Source organism: Dunckerocampus dactyliophorus, chromosome 10 (genome assembly GCF_027744805.1).
Source record: "Dunckerocampus dactyliophorus isolate RoL2022-P2 chromosome 10, RoL_Ddac_1.1, whole genome shotgun sequence".
In the NCBI taxonomy this organism is placed as follows: domain Eukaryota; kingdom Metazoa; phylum Chordata; class Actinopteri; order Syngnathiformes; family Syngnathidae; genus Dunckerocampus; species Dunckerocampus dactyliophorus.
The window spans coordinates 9,090,380-9,112,671 of NC_072828.1; the positions used below are offsets into that span (position 1 = coordinate 9,090,380).

A 22,292-nucleotide genomic window follows, 5' to 3' on the forward strand; every position below is an offset into this window, starting at 1 on the left:
CATATTGCCACTCACAAGAAACACTTCTCGACAAGCTTTTTCGTTCGTGGTGAACTTCTTTTATTAATTCAGATTGGACACAAATTTTGTCTTAAGATGCCTGCATGTGCAGCTATTAACTGCACAAATCGCCAGTTCAAAGGCTGTGGACGAACATTTCACCTGTAAGTATGATTGAAATGTAGATTTATGATTGATAATTTAAGGGTTTTACAATGTCGATCTCTCAGATATTTTCGATCATGTAAAATTCCTCTGATTAAATGTATGTCCAGAATTGATACGTTTATATAGCTCTATAATAGCTAAGAGGAAATTTACGTACTTTTTTGTTATATCATGATATATGTATTTTTTTAAGGGACGAAGGTTGCGTTACTTGAAGGAATGGGAGAATCTCAGTGCTTCCATGATGTTTACCAGGCATTGTATTCAGTGCAGTTAGCAAGCCAGTTTGCATACAATTGACACGGCATGACCCTTCGTTTGGATAAACAACCTTTTTTTTTTTTTTTTTTTGCTGCTGAATGACTGACGTAAAGGGATTCATTCATATGATATGTTCTGGAAAATAATATCACTGAACATGCATACCGGTATGTTTGAGATTGCAAACAACGTATTGTCTTACCCAAAGCATATGGTTTTGTTTCAGTGTTGTTGTTGTTTTCTGTGTGTGTGTGTGTGTGTCTGTGTTTATGGTTATTACGCATTATGGTTATCACATATTATTTCTGTGATTTTTGTTCAAATATATTTCTATATCAGAAAAGAGGTTATTTCTACACAAATAAACACAAATAAAAAAAATCAGCAAAATGTTAAATGATTTTAAAACTTGTCCAAAGTCACTCTCTTTGATGATTCATATTTTGTACAGACGAGAGCATAGTGAATTGTTGAATTAGTGGAAAAAAGGGATGGGATATGCAGTTAAAATGAAAATCTCTTTCTAGAGGAGTAAAACTATGCATTGCTATAGGGGAGTGCTGAGCCAGGGTGCAGAGTAGAATTTTGTCCCAAAGGCAATGAGAATTGGAAGGGGAAAAAGTACATTTAATAAAGCTAAAAGATAGAGAATAACGTATCAAATCGTTTTTAAGGGACACAGGTTGCGTTACTTGAAGGATTGGGAGAATCTCCCCGCTTTTTAATTTAAAATATAGATGTTCTGCGAGCCTCTTCATCTGCTTTGTTCACTATGCACGCTGTGCCAATGTAGTCTGCTACATACGAGATGTGAGTGGTAAGATGGCCTCTCTTTGGCTTCAGCGGCTTGCACGGGCGACGTGCGACATATGGTGTATCCAGGTATATTATACAGATCAGTGGCGGCAGCACACTGGTAAGTCAGTCTTTCTCAGTCTTTTGGAACTACAGTATGACAGATCATTAATGGAATTGTGATAATTGTGAATTACCGATGTCAAAATCATTCTGATGTGTTGTAATGTTTATGCAGTGAGATGGGTGTCTTTGTACGGTACGGAGCACCAGAGGGGACATGGAGAAAAAAAAATATGATGCGTTCCGTCGCAAAACTTTTGCGAGATAACGCAAAACTGTTTTGCGTTCCCTCGCAGAACGCAAAAAAACTGTGGTAAAGCTGGAAACATATTCACATATTCAAACTTCCGGGATCAATAACCCCAAAGTGAATGGTTCTAACAGAGTAAGCCATACATATTTCCAACCGTGGCAACACAGACAAACAGCTACAACACAGTTTCTATCAAAACGAGCCGTCTTCTGTGCATCCATCCATCCATTTTCTATACCGCTTCTCCTCTTTAGGGTCATGCTGGAGCCTATCCAGTCTGACTTATATTAATCTCTATGAGAAGCGCAGGGACCGTCTACAAATGTCTTCTTTTTCTTCTGTATTATGTCGGTTGGCATCAATGTTGACAACTCCTCAGTAAGACAAGTGTCTATTGGCTGTTCTGGAAAGCGATATATGGCGTCATTGGCTGCAAATATATTTACTAAGCAACACTTTGTGAAAATTGACTTTTACATAATTTAGGGCAATTTTCATTAGGTTGTTAAAAAAATCACTTCTGTAATGTGTAGGACCACAAAACAAAAATCTAAAAGTCCATTTTCACAAACTTGTTGCTTCGCATACATTTTTGTAGTTCTTAACATAACCCAGGTGTTTTTATTTACTTCGTTAATCTATCATACTTACGTTAATCTATCATACTTCTGTTTTTTTCCTACATCTCTTACAACCTCATATACAAAAAACATGCAAACTAGCCAACGATGTCATGTATGGCCTTCCAGGACACCCAGTAGCTATTTTTCTGACTGAGGAGTTGGCAACATTGATCCCGGCTCATTTTGATAAAAACAGGGAGCTGTTTGTCTTTGTTGCCACGGTGGGAAATAGTTATTGTTTACTGTGTTAGAATCATTCACTTGGGAGTTATTGATGCCGGAAATTTGAATCTGTGAATATGTTTCTAACTTTACCGCAATAAGTATACGTACATGGAAGTGCAATGCCCTTAAACAGTTTTGCGAGGGAACGCAAAACAGTTTTGCGTTATCTCGCAAAAGTTTTGCGAAGGAACGCAAAACTGCTTTGCGTTATCTCACTTGCCTCAGTTGAGGTCAGTGTTCATGACTCCACCATAAGAAAGACACTGGGCAAAAATGGCCTGCATGGCAGCGTTCCAAGACAAAAACCTCTGCTGAAGAAAAAGAACACTGAGGCCCGTCTCATCTTGATGATCCCCAAGACCTTTGGAAAAATACTTTGTGGTCTGACGAGACAAAAGTTGAACTTTTTGGAAAGTGTGTGTTCCATTACACCTGGCGTAAAAGTAACGCCTGCATTTCAGAAAAAGAACATCATACCAACAGTAAAATATGGTGGTGGTAGTGTGATGATCTGGGGCTGTTTTGCTGCTTCAGGACCTGGAAGACTTGCTGTGATAAATGGAACCATGAATCTGCTGTCTACCAAAAAATCCTGCCATCTGTTTGTGACCTCAAGCTGAAACTGACTTGGGTTGTGCAGCAGGACAATGATCCAAAACACACCAGCAAGTCCACCTCTGAATGGATGAAGAAAAACAAGATGAAGACTTTGGAGTGTCCTAGTCAAAGTCCTGACCTGAATCCTATTGAGATGCTGTGGCATGACCTTAAAAAGGTGCTTCATGCTGGAAATTAATATATGTGGCTTAATGGCAACAATTCTGCAAAGATGAGTGGGCCAAAATTCCTCCACAGCGCTGTAAGTTGCAAGTTATCACAAATGTTTGATTGCAGTTGTTGCTGCTAAGGGTGGCCCAACCAGTTATTAGGTTTAGGGGGCCATCACTTTTTCACACAGGACCATGTACGTTTGGATTTTTTTCTCCCTTAATGATAAAAAGTTTCATTTAAAAACTGCATTTTGTGTTCAGTTCTGTTGTCATTGACCAATATTTAAATTTGTTTGATCTGAAACACTTACGTGTGATCAACATGAAAAAAAGTAAGAAATCACAAAGGGGGCAAACATTTTTTCATGCCACTTTGTAGACAAACCATCAGTCACACTTACGTTTCCATTTATGGACAATTTACAGTCTCTAACTAGTCTAACAGAGAGGAAGTCAGAGTACCCCGGCTCCACACACACACAAACACACACACACAAGGGGGGCATGCACAATCTACATACATACTTCAAAAATTAGAATATACACTGGACATATTATACGTCTTATTTCCTGTGTAATGTTGCTTTGTTCCGACAGTAACCCTCCCAAGCATTCATTTATACTGAGTTTACATCTTATGCATGGATGTCCAAAGTGCGACTGGGAACAGAAAAAAATCTGAAAATCTTCCCCAAAGTGTTTCCACAAAGCTGGAAGTGCAAAATTAAGATTCACATTCAGATGAGCTGTGTCCCAATACTTTAGCTCCTACAGAAGGTCCACGTCAGCTTAGTTTGTCCTTCATGGTAGGTGTTCAGCACAGAGCAACATTGTAAACTAAACACTAAATATTACTTTGTTGTATTCTCCTATCAACAAATATGTTGCTGAGCCTGCCAGAAAATATATCAGTGTCTTTCCATGTGATAAATCTTTCCGGCCCTGTTCAGACTTGTCTGTTTTTATTCTGTTTCGTGATCTAAAGGGGGAAATGTAATGGCAATATTATATTTTACAAGAATTCCATTTGATTTCCCATTGAACAAGTATTGGTTGTAGTTACTGTATATTCATCGGTGGCAGGCTGTGGTTTTGGTACCTGGCCCTTGGGTGGGCATTTAATCCACCTCTTAAGACCACCACGATCATTACAAATATACAAACTATCAATAACGTACATGAAAACCTGATATAACAAGGCGTGGCATTACAGCAGGGGTCCTCATTATGTAAGTTTGAACCACACATAGCATTCTATATTGCTTGTCCTTATAATAGTTATGGGTAAGCTGGCAGGGTACACACTGCACTGGTCGCCAGCCCCCTCCTTCGTCTCCAAGTGCAATGTCACCATTGTTTCTGTGGACGCCCACCAGGAAGACAACGACCCAGGCGGCTCGTCCAAATGCAAAATCCAATATGTTGGTTTTGATCTTCAGCAACGGAGACGATGAGAGGCAAAATGTTTTTGAAGACAACCTGAACAGTCCAGTTGTGATCAATTCAGTGCCCTGATAACTAATTTGTTGTGTCACGTTAAACACAAAGCTAAGATGAAGATGTTTTATTTCAATAGTTTAGCACATATTGACCTACATTGGATGGACACACAAAAACGTTTGGACACCCTTGATCTACAGGAAGTAAAAATGAGGAGTATTTGTAGCTTCTAATAGCTTGCACCCTTCTAGGAAAACTTTCGAGTAGATTTGGGTGTGTGTCTTTGGGAATTTGTGTCCATTTGTGAGGTCATTGTTTAATAGGTTGTGTGGGAGGAAGTCAGAGTACCCGGGAGAAACACACACACACACACACACACACACACACACACACATACAGGGGGGCACATGCAAACTGTACACATGTACTTCAAAAATTAAAACCATCCATCCATTTTCTATACCGTTTTCTCCTCATTAGGCCGACTTCGGGCGACAGGCGGGGCACACCCTGGACTGGTCGCCAGTCAATCGCAGAAAAATTAAAACCATTTAAATTAAAATATACATTGTATATACTGTATTATCCCTCTCCTGTGTAATGTTGTTTTGCTCCAGCCATACCGTAAAGCACCCGTGTATTAACCGCACCCCCATTTTTAGGCTCACGGCGGGGAAAAAAAAATGTTTAGTTCATAAATGCTTGCCAACTCTTTCATCTCAAATCAACATGCGTAAAAGTACTAAGCAATTTCAAAAAGAAGAATAAAGAAGAAATCTGAACTTCGGCATCTAGATCTTTAATATTATGGCTAAGCACAGATTAATAATAATAATAATAATAATAATAATAATAATAATAAATCGAAATAAAAAAAATTGCAATTTTCAGAGATGTTTTCATATCTTATTATCTTTCACTGCTTCTCTTTTTCTCTATTATTTTATTGCATTGCTTCAGTGTGAATTTGAATAAACTCCAACGTTGTATTGTATTTTACAAATGCAATGTTTTAATGGAAGCTTAGGTTAGCTTCAGTGTATATAGAGATGGTTTCACTGTGTGAAAATACAGACACCCGTCAGATAAGTTAGTTGCATACACAAGAATTTTCAGCAACTGTACAGCAGAGGGCGCTAAAGTCAAAGCAACTGTCTGACTTACAGACGACTATTCTAAAACGGGCTTCTCGTCAATTTCTGCGTCTGGTCACAGACCTGTCATCGTGTATAAACCGCACCCCGATTTTTTGCTTCTTACCAGTGGAAAAAAAGTGCGGTTTATACACGGTGCTTTACGGTATATGCATTTGCACGTCTATTAATTAAAAAAATGTTGTATTGCTTCTGTAAGTTGTTTGCGGCCTGCACTCAGATAAATGTGGTGCTCTGGAGAGGCCAGATGTGTCGTATAATTTGTTGAATGCGTCAGAGAAGATATATCACATATGCCGCTGCTCTGCAAATTCTTGGCTCCAGCAGCTTTTAGAAGGTTGAATTCTAGAAACACCCTTTTAACAGTGTAGATTTTCATACCCTACTTTCTGTGCAATATGCAATGTGCCTTTACTGCCTCACTCAGATTATTTCTTTTGTCATTTGTCACCTCTTGTGTCACGTCCCTGCACACCTGCAACATCCTCCAGCATGACCATTATGGCGGTGGGGCAGTGCTGGCCTCTCGAGGCATGTCCTTGGTGTGCTACAAAGACCTCCGTGCGATAGAAAGACCGAAACTAATAGATAATACCATTGAAAGGGTCATAGAACAATGCCATTTCAATTCACACTGAAAAATTGCTTGCCAAATGCCAATAAAATGTCAAAAGAAGATGCAGGTAACAGTGAGATTCACCAAGTGCAGAAAACGGAGTTCTGCAGGCCCGTGTCTTTAGTCCTGTTTCCATTCCATTTTTTTTTCCATTCCATTTTCCTCCGCTTATCCGGGTCCGGGTCGTGGGGGCAGCAGTCTTAGTAGGGAAGCCCAGACTTCCCGGTCCCCGACTACTTCCTCCAGCTCCACTGGGAAGACACCAAGGCGTTCCCAGGCCAGCTGTGAGACATAATCCCTCCAGCGTGTCCTAGGTCTTCCCCGGGGCCTTCTCCTGGTTGGGCATGCCCGAAACACCTCACCAGGGAGGCGTCCGGCAGGCATCCGGACTAGATGCCCGAGCCACCTCAGCTGGCTCCTCTCGATGTGAAGGAGCAGCGGCTCTACTCTGAGCTCCTCCCGGATAACCGAGCTCCTCACCCTCTCTCTTAGGGTGAGTCCCACTACCCTACGAAGAAAACTCATTTCAGCCGCTTGTATCCGCGATCTCGTTTTTTCGGTCATGACCCAAAGCTCATGACCATAGGTGAGGGTGGGAACATAGATCGAACGGTAAATTGAGAGCTTTGCCTTCCGGCTCAGCTCTCTCTTCACCACGACCGTCCGGTACAACGACCGCATTACTGCAGACGCTGCGCCAATCCGCCTATCGACCTCACACTCCAACCTTCCCTCACTCGAGAACAAGACCCCGAGATACTTGAACTCCTCCACCTGGGGCAGGACCTCATTCCCAACCCGGAATAGTCCTGTTTTATTTCATATAAAATCTGCACACTTTTTAAATTATAATTGCTACTTCAATTAATTTTCATCATTTATTATTTTGTGTTATGTTTGTTATTTTTATCGTGTTTCACTTGCATGCCTTTTATTGTATCTGCATTTTATCAAGCGACTGTGAGTGTAATTTTCCCTTGGGTTTAATAAAGTATGTCTGAATTTTGTTTGCTGAAATTGCAGATGGTACAAAATTGAGCAGAGAAACAGGGATTCAAACGTCCAGTGGCTAAAACAGCATTTCTGTTTTTTGAGAAGAAAAGAAATCAATTCAAACAGTCAGCTCTGTATTCCATTATAGTTGTTTGCCTGTGGGTCATCAGCAAAATAGTATTGAGCAAACTGGATATCAGATATTTGGTAATGAAAGGGGAAGTAAGCAGCTCATTCTACTAAAATCATTTTCAGGGTAGATCGATGTGTTCTTGCTCGATGGTCACCTGTGCATTCATGTGGATGTGATGACGACACTTGCATCTTCTTCCGCTGTGAAACAAAATGGCTGCGGTGCTCCGTCACGGAAGAAGAGTGGCATTACCGCGAGAGACAAATATAACGCCGAGCATTTTGACTCTTTACTTAAATGGCCCCAGCAACTAAGCAGAACTACGTGGCTCGTCACGCATCTCCGACCAGAACTGGACTCACGGGACCAAGTGGGGGGTAAGTCATTGTTGATGCACTACACTGCTGATGGGGATGTCATACGACTTCATGTCAAAAAATCCAAACGATCCCTTTAAGGTCACAATTCATTTTGATTTTCACTTTCAGCTTCACTTAGTTAACTGGAGTCAGCCGAGGATTATAAATTAGGCTCACTTCTGTTTTTGCTAGATTTCCAATGTAGCTCTCTTTATTTCTGGCAAATCCTCAGCATATTTTGATTTCTTGGTTGGAAATATGCTACACCCCAGGCTGGACTCACCGGTCAACCACTGGATTTCTGGAGGGAAGGTGATGGAACCTCAGGAAGAGTCTGTGATCAGTCGGCAAGTAACAGAGTAAGGTACCTGGGTTACAAAGTAGCAAACTTAAAAATTATTTGAAGCAAAACATCCGTATTTTAGTGACTGACAACATTCTTTTGTTCCTTTTTTTTTAACAGAATCTTAACATATCATCGGACGAGCATGCGTCACAGCTGAAAAACTGGTTGGTTGAGAAACAATTGTCAGCCCCGGCGGTCTACATGGCCACCTGCTTTAGGGACACCAGTTGGAACATGGACAGAATCACTGGAGAGTTGCCTAATGATCAGAGGCATGTTAAGTTTAGGATCAACTTACGGCACATGGAAGGATACATTGTTTTAGTCATGTGTGTGTTTGCCGTTATTTTTTCATCACTACATGCTGCGCGCAGTGACACGAACAGAGAGAAAACAGAGTGACTGAGAGGTCCGACTTTTTTTTTTTAGAGCAACGGTTTTGTGATGCAAATGTTACTCTAATAAACGCATATTGTTTTGAGAAGCCAAACTCTTAACTTAAGAGACCCCAGCAACTAGCCGGAACTACTGTCTTCCACAAAGAAAACCGACTAGAACTTCTCACGGGTCGAAGTGGGGGGGTAAGTCACCGTTGATCCACTACACCGCTGACGGAGATGTTATACCACTTCATGTCAAAAAATCCCAAGTATCCCTTTATAATAATGAAATGTGAAATTATAAGAAGATTGACAATTTTGTATTTTAACCAATTTGGACCTGACGATGACCCAGTCAGGTAGGTGGGCTGCACGCATGTTTATTGTATTGATAAACCATCAATGGTTGTGGCTTTTTAGTTCAGTTCAATACTGAATTGGGGAGGGGGGGAGTCTCATGTGTGCTTATTTGCCATGACCCTGAAGACTATAAAAAAAATGTACACTAAGTCCCCAACTAACGAACACAATTGGTTCCAGACGACCGTTCTTATGTTGAATTGTTCTTAAATAGTGGAAAATGTAATATTACCAATGATATAGGTACTACATGTACGTGTATACATATACAGTATATGTGTATGTATGTAAATATGAGTTTGGATGCAGTAGTAATATTAAACGAGGATAATTAATGAAAAAAACAATAATAAAAGTGATATAAAAGTACGTAATGATAAATGTTATTTACCTTTGAAGAGGAGTGGCCGAGCATACGTAGGTTGTGGTGGAGGAGGAGGAGATATTGAAAAAAAAGTACAAATGGTCGTCGTCGTTAGACTCTTCTAAAAGAGGTAGTGTTCTATGGGTGGTGTAGAATTAAGCAGGCCTATTAACTCTTCATAAACTTTAATCACACGCTCTGTCCGGGTTGTATAATTTAGCTTTCCATTTAGCTTTACACTGTATCTCCCCAGCGTCTAACTCTGCCTGTGTTGGGCTCATTAGCGCTAAAGCTGCATTAGCAGTGTCACAGTGCCCTCTACTGGTCAAGCATGTACAGTAGCAGTATAAATACTGATTGAGCGACTACAAGGCAAAATAAAATAAAACATAGACCAGTCGGCGAGTGTGCGCTAGTCGGGTGTTCATAAATTGGGGACCTAGCGTATTTGGAATATTAAGTACAAGGAAAGTTTTACCTTGTTGAATTAGAGATGCACTGAATGTTTTTCAAATTGTAAACCTCGGTAGACTATCTTAAAATGATCATTTTTCTTGTGAGTACCAGGAAAATGATTGTCATAATGTCTATTTTTTATTTTAATTCTACTGAACTTGACATTCAGTCTTTGTTATTTTTACTAAGCATTTGGGTTAGAATATTTTAACTCATCTGCTGGGTTAAAATGGACTAACCCAACGTGCTGGGGCAAAACAACCAAAGCTGGGCGGGTGCTGTAGTAATAGAGTCCCTTAGTGACCCAGCGGCTGGGTTACAGTTGGGCTATTTTCAACCCATCATTTTTTAGTGTGCATCTTCCTAGCAAATGCTTTTGCGTTTATTTTTTCAGTGGCGAAAAAAACCTTGAAATAATTTTTCTTCTTCTTCTTCTTTTAGTTTAATGGCGGGTTGCAACCATGACTTGAAAAGGTGCATACCGCCACCTACTGTACATACTGTTTCACTATCTTTCCATTTATTTTTTAACTCTGTTATATGTATATCTACTTCAGGTTTAGGAAATAGCCAGATAGGAATATTGCTTATGGGTGTAGAATTATTAATATGTATATTTTTTATGTTATATTTATCTATTTTATCTTTAATTACCCACCCAAAGCTATTACTTTTAGTTGTATTATACTCCCAACATTCCTCTATCACATTCTTGGCCAGATGTCCATGCCTACATCCTTTAAGTCTACTCCAGTATGTCAACATAAGTTGATCTCTTCTCAGGTCATACGGTACTTCTCCTAACTCAACCTGCATTGCTTTAATTGGTGTTGATGTGATTGCACCTGTACATATCCTAAATGCTTTGTGAATATTTCTTTCTATTTTCATTAAATGTGTTTTAGCTGCAGCTCCATATACAAAACTTCCATAATCTATATTTGCTCTCATCAAAGCTCTATATATATATATATATTAGTGACTGTTTATCTGCTCCCCACTCCTTACCTGTAACAGCTCTCATTAAGTTTATTATCCTCTTACATTTCTCTTCTACCTTTTCCACATGGGTTTTCCATGTGCCTTTCTGATCTAGCCACATACCAAGATATTTAAAATGATCTACTTTTATCATGTTTTGTCCATATAGCATCAGGTTCTGATTTTTTATGCCTTTTTTCCTGGTAATCGTCATGTAACATGTTTTATTGGGTGATAGCTTAAATCCCCAGTCATATGACCATTGTTCTATCTTCTTTATTGCTTCCTTCATTTTACTTGCCACATTTATAGAATCTCGTCCCCTTGCCCAAATCACTCCATCATCTGGATATAGGGCCGACCCAATCCTTCTATCCAGATTCATGAATATATCATTTATCATTATGTTAAACAAAACTGGACTAATTACACTCCCCTGTGGTATACCATTTGCTATACTGTATTCTTCTGACATCTCTGATCCTATTTTAACTTTGAATTTTCTGTCCGATATGAAATCAAGGACCCAGTTATAGAACCTACCTCTAATTCCCATCCTATAAACCCTCCCGCCACATGGAATCATAAGCCTTTTCAATATCAAAGAATACAATATTCATCAACTCTTTCATTTTAAAGGTTTTCTCTATTTCATTACTTACTCTAACTACAGCATCCATTGTTGATCGTCCTTTTCTAAACCCACACTGATAAGTTGTAAGTAACTCTCGACTTTCAAGGAAATAGTTAATTCTTCTGACTAGAACTTTCTCCATCCATTTGCATAGATGTGATGTAAGAGCAATAGGTCGATAATTCACAGGGTGTTTTGGATCCTTACCGGGTTTATTAAATGGTAAAATTAATGCACTTTTCCATTGCTTTGGTATTTTTCCTTCTTCCCATATTTTGTTAAATAAATATAATATTTTTCCCAACATATTTTCTGGTAGGTTCTGGAACATAATATAACTCAACTGGTCTTCTCCTGTTGCAGTATCTTTACTTTTATTTAATACTATTAGCAATTCATTGATATTAATTTCAACATCCATCACACTCTCCTCACTATCCTGTTTTAGTAACACATCCCTATTCTTTTTTATCATCCTCTCCTTCCCTCGTCTATGATTTTCATCCAGATGGTCTCCACTATGCACCCCTGCAAACTTTTTCCCCAGCACATTTGCTTTTTCTTTATCAGTCACATACATTGTTCCCTTATCTTCTAATATAGGTATTTTAGTAAACACGTTTTTCCCACTCATCTTCTTTAACATTGACCATACATCTCCTATCTTAATTTCCCTTCCTATGGCAGAGCAATAATCCCTCCATGCGTTTTGTTTACTGTTTTTAATTACTCTTCGGGCTATAGCTTTTTTCCTCTGATAATTTATTACATTTTCTTGGCTGAGGTTCTTCCTTAACCTTCTTAATGCGCAATTTCTTTCTTTTACAGCTGTTGTGCACTTTTCATTCCACCATGGAACCATTTTCCTTTCCCCTCCAATTGACTTACACGGTATACTTTTCATTGCTGCCTCTATTATCTTATTTGTGATCTTAACTGTGCATTCCTCTATGCCACCTTCCATTGATATTGAATTTGCTGCTTTGCTACATTCCTCCCTGAATTTTCCCCAATCCGCTTTTGAAAAGCACCACTTTTTATGTCTGTGTCTTTCTTTGATATCTACTTCTGCGTTTATTGTACAACTTATCGGAAAATGGTCACTTCCTATACTTGTGGTTTCATTTACATACCATTCACAGGAACTTGCCAAGCTATGTGAGACCAGAGTTAAGTCAATGCATGACATTGTATTTGACCGTATATCTATTCTTGTTCCATTTCCCTTGTTTAAGCATACTAACTGTCTGATATCCATGAGTTCTTCTACTACTATTCCATTGTGATCTGTTTGCTTACTTCCCCATAAACTATTATGTGCATTAAAGTCCCCACACCAGATCTCTCTACCACCATGCCTCCTTATTATCTTCTCCATTGTTTCAACATCTAGTAGTTTACAGGGGTTATATATATTAATAATGATTATATTTGTATTTGCTTGATGTATTTCAACAATCACGCATTCTATTTCATTTGCTGTTGTTATTCTATTATATATTATTCCATCCCTCACAAATGTTGCACACCCTCCCCCTTGGTTTTCTTTTCGATCGAATCGCACTGATTCATAGCCATTCAACACATAATGAAATAATTTATCGAACAAAGATCGCCGTTAAACGACAAAAAAAGTAAACCGGAAGTACTTCACTGACTCTTTCACCGCCGGTGTTCCCCTCAATGTGACGCCATTAGATAGCTTCCGAGCTTACAAAAACACTTTGTATTAATAACTGTTGCCAAGGCAGGAGTAACAAGATGAGTACCATGTTTGCAGACACAATCCTCATCGTTTTCATCTCCATTTGTACTGCCCTGCTAGCCGAAGGTATGTTTTGTCTGCTAACTGGAAGCTAATTGTACTCCATCTCTGCCAAATACGGCACTTTAACGCATTTAAGGATGTAGTGGAACGCTGTAATACATTCACTGACATTTTTATGGGGAAATAATCATCGTGGGCCTTAAAATAACATTTGTATCAGTTACCAAGCGGGACTTGCCTGCTAAGACAACAGCTAATCCCTTTAAGGCTGACGCTGTGGAAAAGATCATTTCCGGTCAAAGTGTAATAAAAGTCTAAAGACATGCAGGTCTTGTGCATCTTCTCCTAAAGACACGAGTGGTTTCAGCGATGGATTAGTTGGTCAGAAATGTGTCAGGGTTATGTGTAAGCTGTTTTCTCCTGTGGTGTGATTGTTCAGGAATCACTTGGGTGCTGGTGTACCGCACTGAGAAGTACAAGAGGCTCAAGGCTGAAGTGGAAAAACAAAGCAAGAAACGTACGTTTCACAAGATGCACGTATGAATATTTGTTGTGTTTGTTCACCTCCGGTAGTAATGTGTCTTTGCTGTAGTGGAGAAGAAAAAGGAAACTATTACAGAATCTGCAGGACGTCAACAAAAGAAGAAGATAGGTAACATTGTTTTCAAACACAACAATGGTTCGTCACGTGCAGCCGAAATAATGTGATTACATGTCGGTGTTTTTCAGAGAGACAGGAAGAGAAGCTGAAGAACAACAACAGAGATTTATCTATGGTGGGAGACTATTGAGTAATTGATCAGGTTGTTGATTCAATGTAATAAGAACAACAAACACATTGTTTATTTCCAGGTGCGAATGAAGTCTATGTTTGCCATTGGCTTCTGCTTCACAGCTTTGATGGGCATGTTCAACTCCATGTAAGCACACAGCAGCGTAGACTATGTATTGAATGTGCCGCATCACATTTTGTCAGGTATGTTGTCAAGCTCACCACTTTTTGTTTCCCAGTTTTGATGGCAGAGTGGTGGCCAAGCTGCCTTTTGTTCCGCTGTCTTACATTCAAGGGCTGTCACATCGGAACCTGCTGGGCGAGGATTACACTGACTGCTCCTTTATTTTCCTTTACATCCTCTGCACCATGTCCATCAGACAGGTATCTGATCTTATGTAACTTTGTTTATTACTGCTTTGATTGCGAATGACTGAATCTGCTGTGCAGAACATCCAGAAGATGTTGGGCCTTGCCCCCTCCAGAGCGGCGACCAAACAGGCGGGCGGCTTCTTGGGACCTCCTCCCCAGGCAGCCAAGTTTTCCTAATCAACTTCAGGAGTGACTTCATTGAACTGCAACAATTGGAGCCGTTTTGCTATTTTAACCATGAATTGACACAATAACCATCTGTCTCACTCTGTCATTTCTTACACGAAAAATAAAGTTTTATTGAGACTTGTTAATTATTTTTATCATCACTACTGGAGCTTCATCTTTTCCACTGCACTGAGCCAGCAGGATGTGTTGATGATACATAGACTATAATAACAATATTGTCTCCTTACGTTGCTCAAAGTACACACACTTTACTAATATTGTAGAAATAGTATTAATGTTATTTGTTCCCCTCCCGGAGAATCAAATGGTAGTGTAAACTAGAATATGATGTAAGCTTTTTAAAAATACAAGGTATACCAATGTGTTCCCAGCAAGGACTTCGGTATTCTAGCAGGGGGCGTGGCTTTGTGAGTTTAGGCGTGTTTTGTTAAAGGGGGCGTGTCAGCAAACAGTACACTATATAAAGACTAAGCCAACCCCACCCTCTGCCAGCTAGCGGGTATCTTTCGCTCGTATTGTAACAACAAGTTGTAGAACAGAACATGGCCCAGTCCGTACTCGATGCTATGCCCGCCGCTTCCACAGGCACCGTGGTCCTCAACGACCCGCTCAATTTCTGGGGCGGAAAGCGTGTGGCAGCCAAGAAAGGAGCACTTTCGGAGGCCGTCTACGAGCCGGCCACTGGTAGGGTAACCTGTGACCTCATAACAGTGGCGACATGGTGTGAAATACTTGCATGTCGCTGGTCATACTTAATGGGGGCAGGGAGGGTCACGATATCGACATGTTACATAACTCTTCCTACTACTCGGCTCTTTCCGTTTGATTACTTTTACGTGTGTGTGCGCAGGCCGCGTGCTGTGTGACATGACCCCCTGTGGCAAGGAGGACGTTGATGAGGCCATGGGAAGCGCCCAGGCCGCCTACCTGCAGTGGAGCAAGCTGGCGGGCATGGAGAGAATGCGCATCATGCTGGAGGCTGCTCGCATTATCAGAGTGAGAGATGTGCTAACGAGCAGTAAAACATGTTATGAACAACCACATCATTTAACTCTTTCACGCACCGACCACCTCCATTGCGTCGCACAGCGTCCAGCCATCGGAGCATCAGATGACGTCAGGGCCTGGCGTTACGTTTAAACTTGGGTTGACCTATAAAATAAACTAATATTTCAAAAACGAAAGCAGCGCAAACGTTCATTTTAACTGCACAAAACAACACTAACGTAGCACAAGAAAATGAGACTGTTTAGTGTTTCATTCCGAGCATGTGTGTGTGTGTGTGGGGGGGGGTTATGTAATCGGGCAAAACGTAAATGTTAATGTCTCCAAAATGAAAGCAGCACAAAATATTCATTTTAACTGCACAAACAGCACTCATGTAGCTCTAAAAATATAGACTATTTTGGTTTAATTTGGAGCATGTCGGGGGCTGGGTAAATTTTGTTGAGCTATAAAATAAACTGTAGAAACTCAAAAACGGAAGCGGCACGAATGTTCATTTTAACTGCATAAAACAGCACAAACATTGCACTAAAAATGAGACTATTTGACTAGAGTTTTGAGTGGGGTGGGGGGGCAACTTCATCGCTGATATTGCTCATTTTTACTTTACTTTTTTTCAACATCCTATAAAAATGTATCAGCACACTTATTTGTGAACGATTTAAAAACATTTATAAGATAATGTAAGTGTTAAAATAATATTACATTACATTATTCCCTTTTATTACATTCAGTCGTGAATTGTGCACAATTAGCAGAAACTACTATTGCCTCTCATTTTGATCCTTTGAATTTTTGCCCCCAAAGCCCTCCTGTGTCCTCTGACTGATTCCTTGAGTTTGTAAACAATATAACAATATCTGAGTATAGCAACATATTTCAGCAACAAAAACACACAGATATTTGTGGAAAATAAACAGAAGACAACTGAAAAATATACATCTTATCATGCTAGTGTCAACCCCATGCTACCCTGGTATAGACAGCAGTAGTGAAAGAGTCTAAGTGATGCACTTTGACCCCAGGTGAGAGGTCACCTCTTATGAAACACATCTTTTATCAATGGTCCCTTCAGGAGCGCCGGGAGAAGATCGCAAAGTTGGAGGTGATCAACAACGGGAAGTCGATCACTGAAGCTCTGGTGGACATCGACATCGCCTGGCAGTGCATCGAGTATTTTGCAGGCCTGGCGGGAACGCTGGCAGGTCACACTTCTTTAAAGGCAACCTTACAGCTTATGACATGTAGAACACATTATTCATGGTTGTTAAATAGATAATAGGTGATATAATATTTCAAGAAGCATCACATCACCTCCAAAGTGCAGCCCGGGGAGCATCTCCAGCCAGCATTTGTGAAGATACAATTACAAAAAAGAAACGAAGGGGTGGGTGGGGGCCACAAGGTATAACGTAAGGATGCAATGTTGACATTTTAATGCTAATAAGAAAGCTGACATGCAGGCTAAATGCTAGTCAGCGCCCCCTATGGTGTGGAGTTATTTTATTATTTTTAATTTTTTTGCACCACCCTCAGCTCCCTGACAGTGTAAATTTGTGGTGTGTCCCAGCAGGCCAGCACATCCAGCTTCCCGGTGGAGCGTTTGCGTACACCAGGAGGGAACCTCTGGGCGTGTGTGTCGGCATTGGTGCCTGGAACTATCCCTTTCAGATCGCAGTCTGGAAGTCCGCTCCTGCGCTGGCATGTGGTGAGTTTGTAAACAACACATTTTCCCGCTGTGGCGACAACCTTCTCAGCGCCCCATGACATTGGTGTTATCAGGCAACGCCATGGTGTTCAAGCCCTCCCCCATGACGCCTGTGACCGCAGTCATATTGGCCGAGATCTACAAGGAGGCTGGCGTTCCTGACGGGCTCTTCTGTGTAGTACAAGGTGGCGCCGAGACCGGCACCTTGCTGTGCCAGCACCCGACGGTCGCTAAGGTGTCCTTTACGGGCAGTGTACCCACAGGGAAGAAGGTAAGCACTTCCTGGAAGGGGCCATGAACGTCCATTTAATTGTTCAGGTCAAGCCCCGCCTGTCGTCTGTTGTGGGCTGGGATTGCTCAGAGGTGAAAGCACATTTTACTGAAAAAGTTGTCCCCCATGAGATCGCTAACACGTAGAACCACAACGCTGATGGTGGAGATGTGTGTTTGCAGGTGATGGAAATGTCAGCCAAGGGCGTGAAGCAGGTGACGTTGGAGCTGGGTGGGAAGTCACCGCTCATCATCTTCAAAGACTGTGAGCTGGAGAACGCTGTGAAGGGAGCCCTCATGGCCAACTTCCTCACACAGGGAGAGGTGGGCATCTGTAATATCCTCAATTTTGCTCCGGAGCTCCTCGCCAAGCTTGTCTCCTCACTCAGGTCTGCTGCAACGGGACCAGAGTGTTTGTTCAGAGGGACATCATGCCGCAGTTCCTGGAGAAGGTGGTCAAGAGGACCAAAGCCATTGCGGTCGGTGACCCTCTGCTGGATGGAACACGCATGGGAGCGCTGATCAGCAAGCCCCACCTTGAGAAGGTTCTGGGTTTTGTCAATCAGGCAAAGAAGGAGGTGAGTTAGTTAGTTGTGGTGGCTATGCTAATGCTAAAGCTAAGATAGAAGTGTTGTCTTTTCAGGGCGCCAAAGTGCTTTGTGGTGGAGAGATGTTTGTCCCCAGTGACCCCAAACTGAAGGGAGGCTATTTCATGTCTCCCTGTGTACTCGGTGAGTCCACATTGGACACAGTTTTCTTTTTTTGGGACATTCAGGTCAATTTCAGCCACCCTTTGAACAGACGGATCATCCTAAGAGCTCATTGTCTTTTTGTACTTGCGTGATTAATGATCAGCCCAGTCGGCTTTTGAGCCAAAGCTTGTGTTGCCTTCTTTAAGGCTCGTCTTCACTTCTTTCTTGTGTGATGTTCATGCTGCCTCAGATGACTGCAGGGACAACATGACCTGCGTCAGGGAGGAGATCTTTGGACCCGTTATGTCCGTCCTGCCTTTCGACACTGAGGACGAAGTTCTGGAGCGGGCCAACAACACCACCTTTGGACTGGCCTCCGGCGTCTTCACGAGGTGAGCACAACAATGAAGACCGGCTGCCGGCTACCGACTGCTCCAAAAGGTGGCAGTATTTCACGTCTGCCGTTTGTCCTTCAGAGACATCTCAAGAGCTCACAGAGTGGCCGAGAAGCTGGAGGCAGGCACATGCTTCATCAACAACTACAACATCAGCCCGGTGGAGGTACCCTTCGGAGGGTACAAGATGTCAGGTGTGCAAAACCTTTCAAAATAAGGTCCAAACATGATGTGTTTTTCATTGTGAAAGTAGTGGCAGGAAACCTTTTGCAATTCAACCCATCCGAGGATTTATTGCCACCCACTCCGTCATGATGACCTCTCTGTGCTTTTCCAGGTTTTGGCCGAGAGAACGGCCAGGTGACCATCGAGTACTACTCTCAGTTGAAGACCGTGGTGGTGGAAATGGGCGACGTTGAGAGCCTCTTCTGAGGGGCTTTTGTTACTTTTATTTGCACAAACATCAGCGCCATACACGCCTTTTTTGAGAACAAAAAATTTGGTGTCGTCCCTGGTTATGGAACTCAAGAACAACCTGCTTATTAAATGAAAATGAAATAAACAGTCTTTCTTTTGTTTTCTCTGACTTTCAGAGTGCTTTTTGTCCACCGACAACTTCGCTAAGGTGTTTTTATGTCATCTGCAGGACGTCATTTTGATCTACCACTGTTGGGAGGTTCCCCCCACCTTCTGAACCAGAAAAGTGGACTTGAAGTGACCTGAAAAAAACAATACAAAGTAATCGTTTCTTGGCTGTTAGGGTCTTAAACCAATAAAAGGAAGCCCATTTAGACACGTTCATCTCCCATCCCTGCAGCTTTAATCTAAATGTGTTTTACAACATCAAATTATATAATAATCAAATAATACATTTATTTTTTAAGTGTCTTAAGTCGAGAGCATTACATACAAGTAAAGGTCCAAATATTTACGATACATGACATATAATTCATTGTCAGTGTATGTGAAGACAAGTCAAATGCAGTGGCCACGGCCACCCCACTGGCCATCTAGACATTTCTGTTAACTTATTGCCACCGCTATGTGAGTAATGAAAACTTTCTGGCTCCGCCACTGGTCAAAATGAAATAATAAACAGCACGCAACAAGAATCGTAAACAAAATGGCAACAAACGGCACTATATATGTGTAAGTACACCAGAGAATTGACAACCATTAAGAGTTTTGAACGTCAATTCCAAACGAAGTCTCTTGTTTTGAAAAGAGTGAACCGGAAGTGTTTCCATCAATAATTGCATTTAGATTTCACATTAGCTTGTTTCAACATGCAGGTAAGTTCGTGCTAAAATAAACCAACAATGTTGACTTTTAAGTGACAGGTGTTAGCGTTTAAAGAGATTGCATTCGGACTTTATTTGCGTTTAGTCTATCTCCGCCGACTTGGCAGTAAATAGTACTAAGTAAAAACTGCTGGCAGGCGTTAGCTTTAGCTGCCGTGCTACTGCACCAATAACATGAAAGATTGTTTACATTGTTATTGTCGAAGTGAACAGTGTTAAACACGTTATAACATCGCCCTGGCTCAAAAGGATTTAACTTCAGTCAAGGAACTATGTGTGACGCCGGGCGAGATCATTGCAGTTCATTCATCATGATCAGTCCAAACATTCCCAAATACTAAAGCTTTTCCGCAAGATGATACGATGGACTGAAAACAGTTAAGCAGCAAAGATGTCATAACACAACCTAAATTGTGATTGATTGACTGAGCAATAGATAGATGATAGTAGATAAACGTACTATTACTATACTCTTAACGGCCACTGGGAGGCATATTTGCATCTTCAGATGTGCAGCCTGATACAAGTAGTCTTCCATTCATTTCTTCTTCAGTGACGTTAAGGCTGTGTTTCAAATGGAATACTTGCGTCTGTACACTTGAGTATGTACAGGTATACTATGTACGCTCCTGAGGGCGTGAATTTTGCCAGTGTAGTGCTGTCCCAAATTGATTAGTCATTGCGCGCTTATAAAAAAATTACCATGGCAATGTGTATGTGCTTCCTCCTCTGTCTTTTTAAATTGAGAAGTGAAACCACTCAAGTTACTTCCTCTCCCTTCCTCTACGAAGCCAAAATGGCGATAGGGTCCATTGGTGCACACGAACCATTTGGGGGAAAATCCGGGCACTTCATTTTGCCGTACTCGGTGTGAACGCACTTATGCACTGAAAATAATAAGTATGTATGTCAGAGTGCCAATTGAGACAGTCTCTGTCATGTTCTGAATTGTCATCCTGCAGCAGCGGGAAGAGAAACAACTGGAATCTTCGTTGGAGTCGCTCATCACGCAAGTGGCGCATGTGAAAAACGCGCTTCACTCGTTCATCTTCAAGCTGGAGTACGAGCGACTGACATGGTAAGGACACAATGGCGTCAAGAAGCTTCAACATGTTTAGCTCCAATGTATTTGTCATCCTCACTTTTTGTTGTTTTTGTCTGTCAGGCCGTCGGTTCTGGACAACTTTGCTCTCCTATCAGGGCAGCTGAATACCATCAATAAACTTCTTAAGAACGAGAAGACACCGTCGTTTCGCAACCAGGTCATCATCCCACTGCTGCTGTCTCAGGATCGTGATGACGATTTAGCAGTGAGCATCTTTGGCGGGATGGAGGCAAGGATTCTGCTGTTTCCGATCGTAATTTTTTTTTTTTTTCCGTTTGTGGTCCGTCAGAAACTAACTGAGCAGCGCGTCCCCGTCTTCAGCCACGAGATTGTTCCGGACTACCTGCGTACAAAACCCGACCCCGAGGTGGAGGAGCAAGAGAAGCAGCTGAGCGTGGAGGCGGGTCGCATCGGCCCAGAAGTGGCGCAGGTGAACCGGCGTTCCGGTTGGCTGATTGCTCGGAGACAGACCGACTAAACCGGCAAGTTTTTCCCCTGCAGAAACAAATCCAGACGCTGAATAAGTTGTGTTCCAATCTGCTGGAGAAACTCAGCAACCCTCGCGACGACAGAGATGCAGAAAGCGCAGGTAGGTCAATATATTAGAAACACTCGTCATTGTGATAATAAACACATGATTGTTAAATGAATTGCATTATTATTATTATTTGTGTCTTTCTTTAATAGAATACTTCATGAATTGTCCACTGACCGTTTGATGGACAGATGTTCATGAAATAACCACATTTATTCATTATTTTCAGCCATGAGACAGAACAAAGCCTCCTTCAGCCCGGCTGACACCAACGCTCTGGTCGGAGCCGTCGCCTTCGGAGAGGGCCTCTCCAAGTGTCGGCCGCCTGGGCCCGTGGCGCCAGGACATCCAGGTCAAGGTGCCATGATGAGTGGCGGGCCCACCTTACAGCAAGTTACCATCGGTGGTGGTGGGGCAGGCCAGCAGGGGGGGTTGGGAGGACCTGTGCCCCCACAGCAGCAAGGACAGTCAGGTAGTGACCATGCTGCTTTCACTTCCTGTCTGCTCCCACTCTCTATGGTGCTGATGTTGTTTGTGTCATTGCGAACCTCAGGAAAGATGCCAGGCAGCATCAAGACCAACATCAAGTCGGCCTCAGCCTCCATGCACCCCTACAGCAGATGAGTCTCTGCCCACATGTCAATTAGCAGCGTCTCCCTGGGCAACCACAAACAGCCACATGTCACTTGCACATGTGAGCCACGAGATGGCAGCATGTTAACATGACTTTTCCATTAAAGCAGTGACACAAGTGATGGTTTTGTATTTTTTTCTTCAATGGGCCACGCGAACATTGAGCATTTAAA

General features: G+C 41.7%; 3 protein-coding genes across 4 annotated transcripts; all 3 read left to right on the forward strand.

Annotated features, from left to right (window-relative positions):
- The first annotated feature begins 13,023 nt into the window (after positions 1-13,023).
- Positions 13,024-14,596, forward strand: tmco1 (transmembrane and coiled-coil domains 1). The gene is made up of 7 exons (XM_054789725.1): positions 13,024-13,205; positions 13,582-13,659; positions 13,735-13,794; positions 13,872-13,918; positions 13,995-14,062; positions 14,154-14,298; positions 14,365-14,596. The coding sequence occupies exons 1-7, from the start codon at positions 13,136-13,138 to the stop codon at positions 14,461-14,463; spliced, it is 567 nt and encodes a 188-aa protein (XP_054645700.1). The 5' UTR covers positions 13,024-13,135; the 3' UTR covers positions 14,464-14,596.
- Positions 14,597-14,947: 351 nt separating this feature from the next.
- Positions 14,948-19,131, forward strand: aldh9a1a.1 (aldehyde dehydrogenase 9 family, member A1a, tandem duplicate 1). Its single transcript, XM_054789701.1, has 11 exons — positions 14,948-15,159; positions 15,326-15,471; positions 16,556-16,685; positions 17,054-17,188; positions 17,263-17,459; positions 17,642-17,782; positions 17,848-18,036; positions 18,102-18,189; positions 18,401-18,542; positions 18,627-18,739; positions 18,883-19,131. The coding sequence occupies exons 1-11, from the start codon at positions 15,018-15,020 to the stop codon at positions 18,975-18,977; spliced, it is 1,518 nt and encodes a 505-aa protein (XP_054645676.1). The 5' UTR covers positions 14,948-15,017; the 3' UTR covers positions 18,978-19,131.
- Positions 19,132-19,775: 644 nt separating this feature from the next.
- On the forward strand, positions 19,776-22,237 carry med8 (mediator complex subunit 8). 2 transcript variants are annotated; one of them, XM_054790059.1, is made up of 7 exons: positions 19,776-19,837; positions 20,809-20,924; positions 21,012-21,156; positions 21,241-21,381; positions 21,453-21,540; positions 21,716-21,958; positions 22,040-22,237. In XM_054790059.1, exons 1-7 carry the CDS (start codon positions 19,832-19,834, stop codon positions 22,108-22,110), a joined length of 810 nt encoding a protein of 269 aa, XP_054646034.1. In that variant the 5' UTR covers positions 19,776-19,831; the 3' UTR covers positions 22,111-22,237. The 2 variants fall into 2 exon arrangements, with proteins under 2 accessions (XP_054646034.1, XP_054646033.1); XM_054790058.1 differs by lacking the exon at positions 19,776-19,837 and adding an exon at positions 20,524-20,714.
- The last annotated feature ends 55 nt before the right edge of the window (positions 22,238-22,292 follow it).